Genomic DNA, 15,786 nt, shown 5'->3' on the forward strand with positions numbered 1-15,786 from the left:
AACTTAGAAAGACTGAATACAAACAAAATGCCCCCATAAAGAAAATCTTATTCTGAAAAATACAAACTGCATGTAGTAAAATATGCAGCAGAGAATGATTCACACAGCGTTCGTCTCGCGCGGCTGAGCCTCTCACGGCAGAGAGTTCAAGCGTCTGTGGACTCGTTCCTTAAGCTCTGGCCATCTTGCTTTCAGTCCGCAAGTAGCTTTCTTCTTTTTCTTCATTACAGTTAAAGTAACCTCTGCTTTTCGCCAGTCCCTCACAAGTCTCTTCTTCTCACTCACTTCAAACTTCTGCTCGGTTATTTACAGCATGCGCGTGCGGCTCCCACTCTGCCCAAATGCGACTTATAGTCCAGTGCGACTTATATATGTTTTTTCCTCTACATGGCGCATTTTTTGACTGATGCGACTTATAGTCCGGAAAATACGGTAATTGTAATAATGCCTTCCAGTGAGTTTTTTGTTGGCAGAAGGAGTCTGACAAAAGCTGTTTGATCCACACGGAGATCTAATCTCACCATCATCGAGTCCATCTGCGATTACATGAAGAAACTGAAAAAACTAAGACAAAATCCACAAGAACTGCGAATTATAAATGCTAATTTGGTGCTCAAGAAACATATTTTTTTTTATCATCAATGTGGAAAGAGTTATGGTGCTTTAATATTTTTGTGGAAACCAAGAGTTTTTTAAGGAGTTTTGATGAATAGAAAGTTCAGTGGAATAGCATTTATTTGAAATGAAATCTTCTTTAACACCGTTAATATCTATACTGTCACATTTGAACCAGTTTTGAATGTACCAGTTGTACATTTGTGCAATAAATTTGTGTCCGTGTTTAGAATTGGCCTTCTGCTGTCTCTATTAATTCCACAGTTTTTTTTTTAGTAGGCTTGTATATTCAGACATCTGTCCATATAAAAGAGAGCCAGAACTTCTGACTGCATGTGTGTGTGTGTTTGCTCGCTGCAGGTGCTCTGGCCAGCAGGGTGAAAAGGAAGGACACATTGGCGCTGAAGCTGAGCAGTCGGCCCTCTGCCCCAGACAGGCAGGCTCCTGAGAGGCAGGCCAAAGTGGAGCACACGGGTCTGTCGTGGCAGAGCAAGGAGCAGTGGGAGGCCATCCGCACACAGATTGGTTCTGCACTCACACGGTAATAGCCCTCTCAGTCACACACCCACATAAATACAGATTACACTGAAATACTGTACTGAATATCTACACAGCTGTGCATCAGCCATAGGCTAATACTCTGTGTAAGAAGAACTAACAAGAAACAAGAAGTTAAGTCCATTCACACCAAGAACAATAACTATAATAATAAACAGATCATGCCCATTGAAACCAGGGGGGTGTGTGCACCCTCAGATTTTTGAGTCAAATGAATTTGAATGCAACTTTGAAGCATATGATCACACCGGTGTAAATTAGAATGTTCAGTGCGTCACATGACAAACTACTAAATTCAGACGGACGTTCCCAGCACTTTTATCACAACTATTCATGTTTTCAACCACATAAGGTTTATTTTATTTTAAAATACTACCAAAACAATACATTTATCGTTTGAAAAATCCTCTGATATCTATGGAACATGCAATAATCCTTTCACATATAATTTGACAATGTGTTTTATTGATACCTTCTACACATTGTGTAGCCTAGGTACCTATAAGGCTTACTCTGATCTTAAAATATTGTTGGTATAAATTAAATAGTGCCCCAAAGTTGTCATCTTTTTGGTGATTTTTCTTTTGACGCTGTCACACAGTCTGAACAGTCTGAACTGAACTGTGTGCAGAACCATAACATTTTTGCGTGTGGCTGGTTCCGTCTGGTACTTGGGGAGGATACTATCCAAAATTGTAAAAATTCTGTTAAAATGTTTCTATAAGCTATAACATATGTGGAAGACTGAATGGTGGAGGACTTATAGGCCTAATATTCTTAATGCATTAATTTATGTTCTCTCTTCGATAATTCAAAATTAGACTATAATTGGATGTGATGACATTGCAGTAATTATTACAGGGAAAGGTAAAGTTTTATTATAAATAAGTCATTTTTAGTTACTTAAAATAACCCCCCCCCCCCCCCCCCCCCCCCAGTGGAACCCACCTCAAAAATACTAAGTGCATGATAAAGCTATAGTTTTAATAAATCGTTCTAATGTTAAAGAATAGCACCATATGATGATATCGACACAGATAAAAAATATTGTTGGAATCACTTCTTTTTTGAATTGTTGGACAATTTTTCACAGCTAATGAAAGATAAAAATGACAGCCAATCAGAATCATTCCTTCTTGAACATAAAAAAAAGCTTGAACATTAAAAGTGGCAAACAAAAACTGCAACACGTGCTTAAAATGAAAAAAAATATATTGTGCTTGTTTAAATATAAATTAAAAAATAATACATTTAAAATGATATTTAACCATAAATAAATGAAAATAATAAATATTAAATTATTATATATTATGTTGTGCAAAATACAGAGAATATATAATGAGGTGTTTTTTTTGTTTTTGTTTTTTTGTCTGTAGACGATTGAGCCAGAGACCTACTGCTGAGGAGTTGGAACAGAGAAACATTCTCCAGCGTAAATTGCCTCTTTATACTCACTCCATTTATTGTATCATGATTTATATTTCCTGCTTCCGTCCTGTCCCTTTTTCTCGTTTCATTAGTTACTCATTTATTCCTGTTCATTTATTCCCTCAGTGTTCACTGAAGGCTTGACACTGACCCACATATATTTCCCTCTCTGTCTCTATTGGGTCATAAGATATTACAGATACTCTCTGCTAAATAGAGTCAAGTCCTTGCTTGTGTTTCTCTCATATTTAAAATACTTTGCTGTCCACTTTTGTACTTTAATAGTTGTCTGTTCTTTATGCGCTCACAGTTTTCAATACTTTTTAACTGTAATTTTACTGTGATATAGGATTTGATTCAGCTAATTGGTGTTAATCGATCTCTTATTTCCAGCCAAAAACGAAGCGGACAGACAAGCAGAGGTCAGGGAGATCAAGCGCAGACTCACTAGAAAGGTGTGATTTGATTTTCTTGCATAAAATTTTATCTGTAATATAATATTTATGTTGATTTTAGCAAGCATTGAAAGTGATCTTGCTTAATCAAACATTTAACAGAACATGTGACCATGTGTTTGTTTTTGTTTTCCCTTTTTTAGTTGAGTGAACGACCAACTGTGGCTGAACTACAGGCTCGAAAAATATTACGTTTCCACGAGTATGTGGAGGTCACATGCGCTCAGGACTATGACCGCCGTGCTGACAAGCCATGGACCAAACTCACCCCCGCAGACAAGGTACAACTGCAAAAACATCTCATTTACATCTGCATAATTTGTGTATGCAACCACACACATTTGGGTATATATAAAGATCTAGAGCTTTTTATATATCATTTGACTTGGAGATTATACATCTTGGAGATTATAAATCACACACAAACACACACTTTTCTTTTGAATTTCTCACTTATTGGTCCTCTACACTAGCCTGACGTGGTCATACTTAATTCTAGTCAGAATATGAGTCTGAAACTGCTCCACTGGGCTGTGATTATGAGGCGTGTTTCAACCGAAACAGGAAAGACATCAATTGGATTGCCCAAATAACACACATTTTACCCCCCAAATGCCATTTTTTCCCCGGAGAACCTCCCGAGAAGCAATTGTTTAGGGCTAGTAGTTGGCGAGTTTTGTTGTAAAAACTTGGCAACCCTGTCTGCACGTGCGCTGAAATCAGGCTGGAATACAGTCCCTGACAAAAGTCTTGTCGCTTGTGTACAAATTGACCTAAAGTGCCGCTGAAATATATTTCTAATAAAGATTATTTTACAAGAAATGGCTCATTTTAATCCCACCAGCTTTTGTGATAATGCTTCAGTGAAAAACTAAACTTTCAAAAAGTATTCTAATATTCACAGCTTGGTAAAGCCCATTGAGTCAATTTTTGCAAAGACATAAGTGTTGTCACCTTGTCATATGAGCTTCACCTGTGACTAATAATGGATCAGTTAGGTCTCAAGTGTGTATAAAAAGAACCCCAGTACGCTACACCTTCACATCAACTGCAACTAGACCTCTGCAAACATCCCTAAGATTCACCCTGAGACAAAAGTTTTGATTATCAAGAGGCTGAAGACCAGATCCACTGCTGATGTGGCAGACACCTTCAATGTGTCTCAGCGTCAAGTGCAGAGGATAAAAAAAGAGATTTGAAGAGACTGGAGACGTTTTTGACAAGCCCAGGTCAGGCAGACCCCGCAAGACAACTGCTCGAGAGGACCGTTTGTTGGCTCGAGAGGACCGTTTGTTGGCTCGAAAATCCAAGGCCAGCCCATTTTCCACTGCAGCAGAGCTCCACGAGACCTGGTCACCTGAAGTCCCTGTGTCAACCAGAACAGTTTGTCGGATTCTGTCTCGAAATGGCCTCCATGGTCGAATCAGTGCCCAGAAGCCAGCACTAAACAAAAGACAATTGAAAAACCGTGTGGCATTTGCCAAGGCCCACAGCCTGCTAAAAGGATGGACGCTGGAAAAGTGGCAGAAGGTGGATCAGATGAATCTTCTGTTGAATTACACCACAGTCGCCGCAATTATTGCAGTAGACCTACTGGTGCCCGAATGGATCCGAGATTCACCCAGAAAACAGTGAAGTTTGGTGGCAGAAAAATCATGATCTGGGGTTACATCCAGTATGGGGGTGTGTGAGAGATCTGCAGGGTGGAAGGCAACATCAATAGTCTAAAATACCAAGAAATCTTAGCTACCTCTTATATTCCCAACCATAAAAGAGGCCAAATTCTGCAGCATCGCATACTTCCATCTCCACATCAAAGTTCCTCAAGGCGAAGAAGATCAAGATGCTCCAGGATTGGCCAGCCCAGTCACCAGACATTAACATCATTGAGCATATGTGGGGTAGGATGAAAGAGGACGCATGGAAGACGAAACCAAAGAATATTGATGAACTCTGGGAGGCGTGCAAGACTGCTTTCTTAGCTATTCCTGATGACTTCATCAATAAATTGTATGAATCCTTGCCAAACCGCATGGATGCAGTCCTTCAAGCTCATGGAAGTCATACAAGATATTAAATTTGGATCTCACAGCACCACAACTTAATTTGCTGACATATTTTTGTATTTGCAGTAAATTTGTTCAATTTCTGTTTAGGCGACAAAACTTTTGTCTTGCCAAAATTTGACCTTTCTGTCTTGATTAAATAATAAATATTTTTTCTATGAAAATTATTTATTTCAGTGCATTAAACATCATTTGGGAGGGTTTTAGCTTTTCATATGAGCTATTTCTAACACCAATTAATGAATTAAAAGTCAGGTTAATATCAGGTATTTCTAGAAAATAGATAAGCGACAAGACTTTTGTCAGGGACTGTACACAATCTTTGCCGGTGTTGTAAAAAAAAAAAAAAAATTTAATGATACACAGAGTACTTACCCAACATAATCATCATTTCTGAGAGAAATTGTGAAGGTGAATGCATATACAAGCAAGCTCTCCGTTTAGGATTAAAACAAATATAATCCAAGCGCCTTTGATGACGTGCATGATTACGTTACTGTTTAATATCTGTCCGTCATCGGCTAAAGCCCGCCCTGATGATTTCATTGGTCGAACAGTTTCTGTTCGGGGATAATTACTCCTCTATGGAGCAAGGCCAGACCGAACTGCCCGAACTAAAAAATGTGTGGGCGGGGCTGAGTTCGGCTGGCATCCAGGGTACTTCTACACATAATCAACCAACTCCACTTTTGGGGAAAGTTACTTTTAAAAGTAATGCATTACAATATTGCATTACTCCCTTTAAAAAAAGGAATGAATTGCGTTACTTAGTTACTTTTTATAGGAAAATAATGTGGCATGTTATTTTTTCTCACCTGGGCTGGGCTTGCTTGTTGGCGAATGTAAAGGCCCTTTCGCATCAAAAGTGAAATGAACAAGTCTCAGGCTGAAGGAAATGCAAATTCATACCTGTACATTAGAGGGTACAGCTCAAACAAACCTTTCAGCTGTGCTGCTATTCTGACTATGCCATGATCAAACTACGCCTTTGTTTTGAATAGGCGACCTCTAGCGGACAGAAAAGTTGCATAGTGCACCTTTAAGCAATAAAAACATGAAACACAAATGGAATGTTTAACTAAAGTAATTTTTTGCTTATTAGTATGGTTAAATTGGATCAAAGGTCAGCAGCACAAGACATTGGTTAATAAAGTGAGATTAAATACATAAAGTATATTTGTGCAACATGTAATTATTATTTTTATTCATTTTGAGGAATACTAAATCTGTTTTTGTGCAAGTGAGATGTGTAAATGCATGCTCACATTTAGTCTAGAACTACAATAATAGTCTAGAACTACAAAACTACAATGTTTACTCTGCACACACAACACCTCTGCACTTATTCCTGATTTCTTTCAACATGGGGACAGCAGACCTGTCAGTAAATAAATGGGAAATCAAAGTAACTATTTGAAAAAAATCAATCCGCTATTTTGTTATAAATGCAAAAGTAGTGTGTTCACTAGTTACTTAAAAAAGTAATCTGATTACATAACTCACATTACTTGTAATGTGTTAACCACCAACACTGACCCACTGTAAACCTGTTTGTTTAGGCTGCTATTCGTAAAGAGCTCAATGAGTTTAAGAGTTCTGAGATGGAAGTGCATGAGGAAAGCAGAATTTACACAAGGTACGTGTATTGTTACTTCCAACATATAGATACAGAGACATAAATACAGAGAACTGCAAAGCATCTAACCATGGTCGTTTTGTGTCATTTCTAGATTTCATCGTCCTTAGCAGCATTTTAACTGGAAAAAAAAGCACTTAAGGCCGGTGGATATTGGGATGAAATGGCTGTTTTTTTTCTGGCGAGGAGCCTCAGGGTGTCAGAGCACCTCTCAGACTGCGTTTACTATGAATGTACTACTTCAAATGCACAGGGTCACCTGGCGCATTTCGAAACAAATCAAAACAAAAACAAAACGGACCGTTTCTCAGTTGTCCACCCACTGACGTGTGGGACGGGTGACCTCTGGGGGACAGATGCAGTATTTCTCCTGGACTTTAGGGGACCCACGTGCCAAGACAGAGAGGCGGTGAAGGACTTTTTAGAGGATGTTACTTGTGCCAATGGCAGATATTCCTCTCTCTACTCTCTGAATGGCCTTTTTTCTGCTTTTACTTCATATGATAAACTTTATTTCCTTTCAGGGAAGTGTAACAAAGTTAAAAAATAATAGTAATAATAATGGTGACAATAATAAATACAGTAATACTACAGTAAGTGTTAGTTACTGACAAATAGCGGGGCAGACAGAAGAACTGCAAGAATAAGGCCTGAGCCTGGCCATTAATTGTGTATTTGTGTATGTTTGTATAGGCTGCTGTAATTTTTCTCTTAGTTTGGAATGTTTTAAATGTTAGATACTTTAAGGCTCAAGATTTTTTTTTATTTCATAACTTTGGCTTTGGCCGTCTTTATTCAATACAGGGTTACAGAATCCCCCTACTTTGTGGTCCTCACTGTTTGAGAAGTCATAGAGAAGAATAGAAGACGATAGACTCAATTTTTAGATAGAATGTAAGCGTTTCATATCTCACTATTGATCTACAGCGAAACTGTGATCTATTATCTTTTACAATGTTTTTTATTAATCATATCACCTTCTGTAAAAATGAGGTCAAGCTATTTCAGTTTTAAGAAGTGTCCAAATTATGTTTACATAATATTTTATTTCGAAATAAAAAGGTTTTCCTGATTATTTATTACCCATTTCAAAGGAGAATGAATTTAGTCCGGGCGCGCACTGATACAGCTTTGAAAATGAAGTTTTTGTAAAGTATTGATGACAGGGAGGTTTTTGCGGCAGGAAATCTTCATTTTTTTTTAATATTATTTTGTCATTTTATGTTGTTTTTGGCCAGTAGGATTATAGGAATTGCTCTGCTGTACAGATCTATTCTGTAGATGAAACTGACTGTTTGTGTATATCTTGTCTTCCTTTTATTTTGAAAAATATTTTAAATATATTGAAACTCATATAGGTTACTATTTTTTTAAGCACAAAATGATTAGTGTATTATTCAGCACTACAAGAATGGGAGCAGAATGTTCCATTGTAATGTAGCGTTGTATATTATTGCTTTTTAATTATATGTGAAACTGACAGTAAATTTGCTGTTTAGATGTAAACACTAAATCTAAATTAAAATGCTTACCAGTCATGTTTGTCTCTTTTTTTTAATTTCTTACAAATGTCATATTGACTCTATCATTTTGTGCACATAACCTATGTAATGGTTCACTTGAGTTTTAAAATAATACATGCCATAGTTCTTCTAGGGTCCAGAATTTCAGAAATAAAGATGTTAATCAAAGACGCTGGTCCCTGTTTTTCACAGTTCTGATGTGTAATGTCCACATATGTTACATTACTAGTATGAGGAGAAATAGTTGTAAAATTGCAAACACGTTATGTGCATAATGCATTGCAAAGAAGATAAAAAATGTGCCACATTAATCATATAACATCAAAGGTGCAATGAGGTTTTGGAGAGCACTGTTAGTGCTGAGGAAGGGCCTGAAATGTAAAATATTACTCATTTCTTCTTTTATGTTACAACATGTATATTATGATCATTTTTTTAGCTTATATCAAATAAAATATAAACATTGTTCAACTAACTAAAATAATTTAATATGACTAAAACAGAAATAAATTAAGGCTGACATAGACATAAAAAACAAGTAACAAAATTACCAAAATTAAAATACCTGAAAATATAAAAATAAGCTAATTCAAAATGTTAGTAAATACTATAATGGGATAAAATATACCCTAAAATAAAAACAATGTAAATAATTGTAATATATTAATAATCTATTTACCCGCCTTTTGTTTTGATTTAAAAAAAAATACATAATTATAAATTATATTAATTAGATATATAACATTTAAATTGTTTTAATGCTGCTATAGGGACATCTTGTAGCATTTCATTTTTATAGTTTAAAGTGAAACGGTTGATTTGAGCTCACTCTTCAACCCGCCTTTCCGATAGGCGGCGCCTGCGCATTTGTTTATTACCAGGAGGCCAGTGAAATACATGAAGCAGGGCAGAAGTGAGACACGCGTGCGTGCGTTACATTCTCTCAAGGAGTTACTGCTGTTCATAAACCTCCTCGAGCCAGCAAAAGCTTTCAACCCGGGCATTGTTTTTGCTCATACGTGTAGGTTATCATCTCAGCTGCCTTCCGACGGTAAGATTATCAAATTGGTTTTCATAGGCACAGGAAATGTAATGCAAATAGTGCTTGTGAAATATCTGTTGCCTAACAAGCATGATTGAGCCTGTTTAATTCATTCACTGCTCTTAACCTCCTTGCCTTAAAGTTTAATCCGTGCGATGTGAGTTATGAAATAACTTGTCGTCAAACTAAATACAAGACCGTGTAACGTTAAAGTCTGGCACCATGGTGTCGCTTTGCAAGGCTTGATCTGTTTAAACTTTTAGCGGGTTGTTCCTGAACGACTTTGAACTTAAATCCGGTTCTTATTCCGCCATGTTTAAATTAATTTCCTGTATCTAAGTTATGTATAAATGCTGAGGAGGAAAACAATACTATCCTCTGTTGTTTCCAATGCCGTGTTTGGCCGATAAACCGCCATCAAACATTTGCTGCTGTCAGTCATAGTCTGTAGTCAGCGCCAGAAGAAGTGGCGGTCTCTCAACCTAGTAAGTTGCCTATATTTTTTAGCTATTATGATGCCTAAAAATCCTGTATTAGCCTATAAGACCATCTTGATGCACGATATGCTATCTAGGTAGACAACCTTCTTGTTTTGTGAGACACTAGACCGTATAATATGACCCTGTTTTTTTTTTTGTTTCTTAGGATTTTAAGGTACTCTTTATAGTAAAAGTGAAATAAGCTTTCATGATTAAATAGCAGTCCTGGTCTGTTTTACGTGTAGGCCTCATGCTGTTTAGTTTGGCATTGAAGAATTTGTTTAACAAGTCTTTATTCATGGTTTTAGGATTTGTCAAGAATTGAGTCACCATGCCTGCAAAAAAAGCTGCAAAGAGACAAACTATTGCAGCAACTGAGAACTCAACAGTTGCGAAAAAACAAAAAGGTAAGCTGTCCTGTCGTTCATGTCAGATTGAATGTGTCCCTATTATGCTATTTTAACGATTCTTATTTTTGGAGGTCTCCTACAATAGGTTTACATGCATCCAAGGTCAAAAAAGCATTTCATTTTCCTATAATATGCATTGCAAGAAGAGGTGATGCTGCAGTGTCTGAAATGGTTCGATAAAAGATTTAGACTATCAAAACCCCTCATTGTCTGATTTGATTCTACCGCTTCACAGCATGTCGAAAACAAATTGTCCACTTATGGAATCAAATAAGAACAAAAAGTACTTATGCATTTTTTCTGTAATTTGTACATGTGGAAACTCATGCGTCTTTTCTGTGGTCGTTTGCAGTCTCTCACAGTAGTCATGGCCAGGAGAAGGGACTGGTGCTTGTTCTCGGGCAGGGTGATGTTGGGCAGCTTGGCCTGGGGGAGGATGTGCTGGAGAGGAAGAAACCAGCTCTGGTGACTCTTCCTGAGGGGATCGTGCAGGCTGTGGCTGGAGGCATGCACACGGTCTGCCTCAGTGACACTGGAAATGTAAGCGGAGCACAAATTACATTAATCACAGATTTTGTACTGAGCTGACCTCAAAACAAGACTGTTCAAAGTTATTATTTTTTCTGATGTCCTTCCTATTGTCTCATCCCTGTGTAGGTTTATACATTTGGCTGTAATGATGAGGGTGCTCTGGGTCGTGACACATCTGAGGAGGGCTCAGAGATGGTGCCAGCTAAGGTGGATCTTGGGGGAAAAGTTGTGCAGGTTTCTGCAGGAGACAGTCACACCGCTGCCCTTACAGAGGAGGGAGCCGTCTATGTCTGGGGCTCTTTTAGGGTGAGTATAGGCTTTCTGTATACTGCGACAAAGTTTTGCTTTACTAGTTTTGACTGACCCCTCCTTTCTGTTGCAGGATAATAATGGTGTCATTGGACTCCTAGAGCCCATGAAAAAATGCTCCTTACCCGTCAAAGTTCCTATAGAAAAGCCTGTGGTTAAAATAGTCTCAGGTGGGTCATAGGAATTCAAGCTTTGACTTTAGTAGTCGTCCTATGTAAAGTCTTTCTCATGATGCTCTGAATTCATTGTAAAGGAAATGACCATTTGGTGATGCTGACTGTGAGTGGAGAGCTGTACACCTCAGGATGTGGAGAACAAGGCCAGCTGGGCCGTGTGGCTGAGCACTTTGCTAACCGTGGAGGCAGAAAGGGGTTGAGTATGTATCTCCATTTTGATTGAATTGTCACTATTGGAATGGGAATTAATAATTTTAGGGCTGCAACAACTAATCAAAAAAATTGCTAATCGATAATAAACATTAACGATTAGTCTCATCTGCCCACCGGGCATGGAAAACTTCCATCAGTCGGGTCAAATTATGGCACTGAATAATGCATTTCTATGAATGAAATGCATCTAAAAATAGTGGAGGAAACATTGAGATGGAAAGTTACATGGTCCAATCTGCCCAAAACATGAGAATTCTGTATGTTTAGCTTCAAGCTAATGCGTTAGCATAATGTTTAATATGGCTTTTGACCTATGTGTGTTTAATGTTTCCTCAGCACAAAACTATCATTATACTGTTCTATTCCTTATGTTGTCCCTTAGAAAGACTTAAAATTTAGCACAAAAATATTACAATTGCTGAGTTCTTTTGTTGGCTATTAAATTTAGGTTTAACTGTCAACATTTAATTCATGTTTTGTGAGAGTGGTAACTGTAAGGAATAACATCATGTAATTGAATATAAATACAAAAACTTTCTGGAATTTTTATAGGATAAAAAAAATGACTAACCGGTTTCTGTGACTTCAGCCGAATGAACATATTCTAGCCGCTACTTTAATCTCCTGACTGAACAAATTAGTTTAGGTTTAAGGTTTCTGTAAATCCCAAAAAGTTGCTGTGTGAATGCTGCTATAGTAAACACCATTTCTAAGTGGTAAATAATTAATTTACCAATACATAATCACTGTATCTAATCAGAAAATAAATGGTTACCTGGCGAAATAGTTCGATTGTTAAATTAAACTTAAAAAAAAGATATATTTCCAGCCCTAAATATATAGGCAATTTTGGCTTATCTGAATTTTGATTACTTTTAAAATATACTCTATACAATCTTACCGTTCCCAAAATGTGGTACTTTTTTTTCTTCTCCCCAAGGCTGGATTTATTCTAACAAAGTACAGTATAAACTTTTTATTATTGTGATTTATTACAATTTAAAATAATTGTTTTCTATTTTAAGTAAAATGTAACTCATGATCTTCAGTATCACATGATCCTTTAGAAATAAAGAAAAGTGTTGGGCTGTTTAATATTTTTGTGAATGATGATTTTTCTTCTTCCAAGATTATTTGAATCAAGTTCAAAAGAACAGCTTTTGAGATACATTTCTTTAATGTCACTTTTGTTCAATTTAATGCATCCTTGATTTAAAGTGTTGCTTTCTTTCAAAAAAGGATGTCCTAAATGTTTCAATGGTAGAAAAATAATATACTTTTCCAGTTACCACCTTTGTTGATTTAAGTTCTCTGTCTTTATAAATAAAATGAGAACATATCAATTATTTTTTAAATTTATTTCTGTGTCAGTGAGACTGCTGGAGCCACAGATGGTTATCATTAAGCCACGGGGGAAGGTCATCTTTACGGATGTTTTCTGTGGAGCGTATTTCACCTTTGCTGTCTCTAAAGAGGGGCACGTCTATGGATTTGGCCTGTCTAATTACCACCAGCTTGGTAGGATTCTTGACTCATTCAATCCTGATTAAATGGTCAGTGTTTTGCAGTCTTTTTAGATTTTTTTCTTTCTTTTTTTTCTCAACAGGCTTGCAAAGCACAGAAACCTGCTTTGTTCCTGTGAAAATTAGTTCTTTCAAGAACTCCACCACCTCTTGGGTGGGTTTCTCTGGGGGGCAGCATCACACAGTGTGCCTGAATTCAGAAGGTAATTCTACATATATTTTGGTGCTGGTTTGAATCTTGTGTCCTACCAGTGCAAAAGATGATTTTCAACTGTTCATCCACAGGACAAGTGTACAGTCTTGGTCGGGCAGAGTATGGCCGTCTGGGCCTGGGGAAGGATGCAGTGGAGAAGAGTGAGCCTACACCTGTCCCTGGGATCCGTGACGTTCAGGTGGTTGCCTGTGGTGCTTCTGTGAGCTATGCTGTCACCAAACAAGGTGAGAATACACCTTGTCCTAGTTTACATGCACTCCAGCCACTTTAAATCAAACCAAACTAAGACCTTTTTGGCTTTAGGTTGGTTTTGACTAATTCTAAATATATTTATTCAAGTTTATTCCACAAACCTTGAAATTAGGGATGCACCGATAATTTTTTTTTTTTTTTTTTTTTTTTTTGTGGGACGATACTGATTTTAACAAACAATTACAGATTTTGTTGAATGAAATGGTAAAATACTCATGAAGTGACTGGAGATGCATTCATGTCTTCATATTGAGGTGGTAGAGATCAAAAATCGGCCAATAAATATCCGCGGCTGAAACATCGGTGCATCCCTACTTGAAATGCGTTGTAAACGGTTTCAGACCACAAGAGAATTTTGTATAAATACACACAGAACCTAAAGAACTCTTATGCTCACCAAGACTGAAGTTATTTGATCAAATACAGTAATGTATAGCAAATGTATGGAGTTGTGAAGAGAAACTGTTCTCTTGCAAAAGTACCAAAAAAGCATTAATATTGTACAATATTACTGTAATTTTAAAAACTTTTCTGTTTTAAAATGTAATTTCTTCTTGTGAAGGCAATGCTAAAATTTTAGGATCATTATTGCAGATTTGGTACTCATGCATTTCTTGTTTGTTGAAAAAAAGCTAATTTAATATTTTATAATTGAAATGGTGATGCAATTTTATTCAGCATTTTTTGATTTAAAATTACAAAAGAATAGTACATTTGTAACATTAACTTAATTTTGATCACTTAAATGCATCTTTGCTGAATAAGTGTACTTTTTTTTTTTTTTACTTTAGTGACCCTAAACCTTTGGTGTAATTTATGACAGATATTTAAATTGGGGCCTTCAAACGATTAATCGCATTCAAAATAAGTTTGTGTAATGTAAATGTAAATAATTCACATTACTCTCACACAATGCAAACACTCATTTTGGATGTGATTTAATCGTGAAAGCCCCAATTTAAATGTATGAATTTGAAATCTCTGTTGTGATGTCTAAATTCATTTAAAGCTTAAAGTATTTTTGGTTTTTACTTGTTTGATCAACTGATCAGTGCACTTATAGTTTCTCATACCATTTGGGTTGTAGCATTGTTTGTCCCTGTAATTTTAAATGGCAAATGCAACAAATGACGTGCTGCGTATTGTTCTCAAATGTATCCTCAACCGCTGATTACATTAATTGCACCACTCAGAGCGGTGTTTTTTTTTTTAAACAAATAATGATGAGATTAACATATAACACAGTGCACTGTTGGTTTGTTTTGATCTTGCTTTAAAGCTGTGTTTTAGTTTTCTAACACTGGTATTTGTTGGCCAGGCTCTGTGTTTTCCTGGGGAATGGGCACCAACCTGCAGCTGGGTACAGGAGATGAGGAGGATGAATGGAGCCCAGTGGAGATGACAGGAAAGCAGCTAGAGAACCGTGTAGTTCTCTCTGTGTCCAGTGGAGGGCAGCACACAGTCCTTCTGGTCAAAGACAAGCAGGAGAGCTGATCTTTAACACCTTGACTAAAGACAGCTAAGCCAATCTACTGTATCAGTGGTATCTGTAACCTAAAGCTTGATCAAGATTGGGGGAGTCTGGGATTGTAATGCTTCCTGTGCTGAGCTAAGCCAGCGAATGGGGGAGATGGTAGGTTGTGAAGAGGGTAGGATGAGTATCATCTAATCAAACCTTTTATCCCGCTTTTATGGGGAGCCCAAACATTCACTGGATATGGTCCGGTAGATGATCAGAGACCTTTTTTATGGAATTTTGTTTTTTCTTTGCTTTATTTTCTTAATTCTTTTTAACCAATATCTTTAGTATGCCTCCTGGAGATTGGCTGTCATGAATGATTGATTGTATGCATGTATAAGCTGAAAAGTGATTTAATAAGTGTTTTAGAAAAGTCCCAGAAACCATTTTTTTAAAATTCCATGTTCTGGTCTGAGCAATAAACAGTTACAATAGCAGGTCTAATCTATAGCTCTAAAAAAATCAGATTTAGTATTACTGTACTTTGCAGTTAAACTGTTTTCCTAATTTCTTAAATGAAACAATTATTGTATCCATGCATTACTGGCCCTCTGGACAATTAATAAAAATGAGTGTTTACAGAAACTTGACCTATGATTACTTATTTAAAACAACTAATTTAGTGCAGATTTATTTGAGCAAAGTGGCCCCATTTACACTGCATGGTTCAAGTGACCCAATTCCGATTTTTTTTTTTTTTTTTTTTTTTTTTTTCCCTCTCATGTGGCACAGATTGGACATGACATGAACGTGTAAGCAGGAAAAAAACGCATGAATTCCGATATCCTCAGATCGGATTCAGGCCTCACTCATATATGGTAATGAATATGATTCGGA

The 15,786-nt window shown here is 36.9% G+C and overlaps 2 protein-coding genes across 8 annotated transcripts in view; both read left to right on the top strand.

Annotated features, from left to right (window-relative positions):
- phactr4b (phosphatase and actin regulator 4b) overlaps window positions 1-8,296 on the top strand; it is a 53,372-nt gene extending 45,076 nt beyond the window's left edge. For all 6 annotated transcript variants that reach the window (XM_067448331.1, XM_067448330.1, XM_067448332.1 and 3 more), the window contains 6 exons: window positions 976-1,156; window positions 2,550-2,605; window positions 2,995-3,056; window positions 3,200-3,337; window positions 6,682-6,758; window positions 6,853-8,296. In XM_067448331.1, coding sequence (XP_067304432.1) covers window positions 976-1,156; window positions 2,550-2,605; window positions 2,995-3,056; window positions 3,200-3,337; window positions 6,682-6,758; window positions 6,853-6,868 — 530 coding nt within the window. In that variant the 3' untranslated portion in view covers window positions 6,869-8,296. The remainder of the gene's footprint in view (window positions 1-975; window positions 1,157-2,549; window positions 2,606-2,994; window positions 3,057-3,199; window positions 3,338-6,681; window positions 6,759-6,852) is intronic.
- An 889-nt stretch (window positions 8,297-9,185) lies between these two features.
- rcc1 (regulator of chromosome condensation 1) lies at window positions 9,186-15,528 on the top strand. Of its 2 annotated transcripts, none has more exons than XM_067449586.1 (10): window positions 9,186-9,332; window positions 10,111-10,209; window positions 10,565-10,752; window positions 10,870-11,049; window positions 11,126-11,222; window positions 11,306-11,428; window positions 12,813-12,959; window positions 13,048-13,167; window positions 13,250-13,402; window positions 14,749-15,528. In XM_067449586.1, the coding sequence occupies exons 2-10, from the start codon at window positions 10,134-10,136 to the stop codon at window positions 14,922-14,924; spliced, it is 1,260 nt and encodes a 419-aa protein (XP_067305687.1). In that variant the 5' UTR covers window positions 9,186-9,332; window positions 10,111-10,133; the 3' UTR covers window positions 14,925-15,528. The 2 variants fall into 2 exon arrangements, with proteins under 2 accessions (XP_067305687.1, XP_067305688.1); XM_067449587.1 differs by lacking the exon at window positions 9,186-9,332 and adding an exon at window positions 9,688-9,808.
- Window positions 15,529-15,786: the final 258 nt, after the last annotated feature.

This window comes from Pseudorasbora parva, chromosome 7, assembly GCF_024679245.1.
Source record: "Pseudorasbora parva isolate DD20220531a chromosome 7, ASM2467924v1, whole genome shotgun sequence".
Classification (NCBI taxonomy): domain Eukaryota; kingdom Metazoa; phylum Chordata; class Actinopteri; order Cypriniformes; family Gobionidae; genus Pseudorasbora; species Pseudorasbora parva.

Bases quoted from the DNA above. Each gene is read 5' to 3' on its own strand.
- rcc1 (XM_067449586.1), top strand. From the start codon at position 10,134: ATGCCTGCAAAAAAAGCTGCAAAGAGACAAACTATTGCAGCAACTGAG. The intron at 10,210-10,564 runs GTAAGCTGTCCT...GGTCGTTTGCAG, and splicing joins AGTTGCGAAAAAACAAAAAG to TCTCTCACAGTAGTCATGGC. The intron at 11,223-11,305 runs GTGGGTCATAGG...TTCATTGTAAAG, and splicing joins TGTGGTTAAAATAGTCTCAG to GAAATGACCATTTGGTGATG.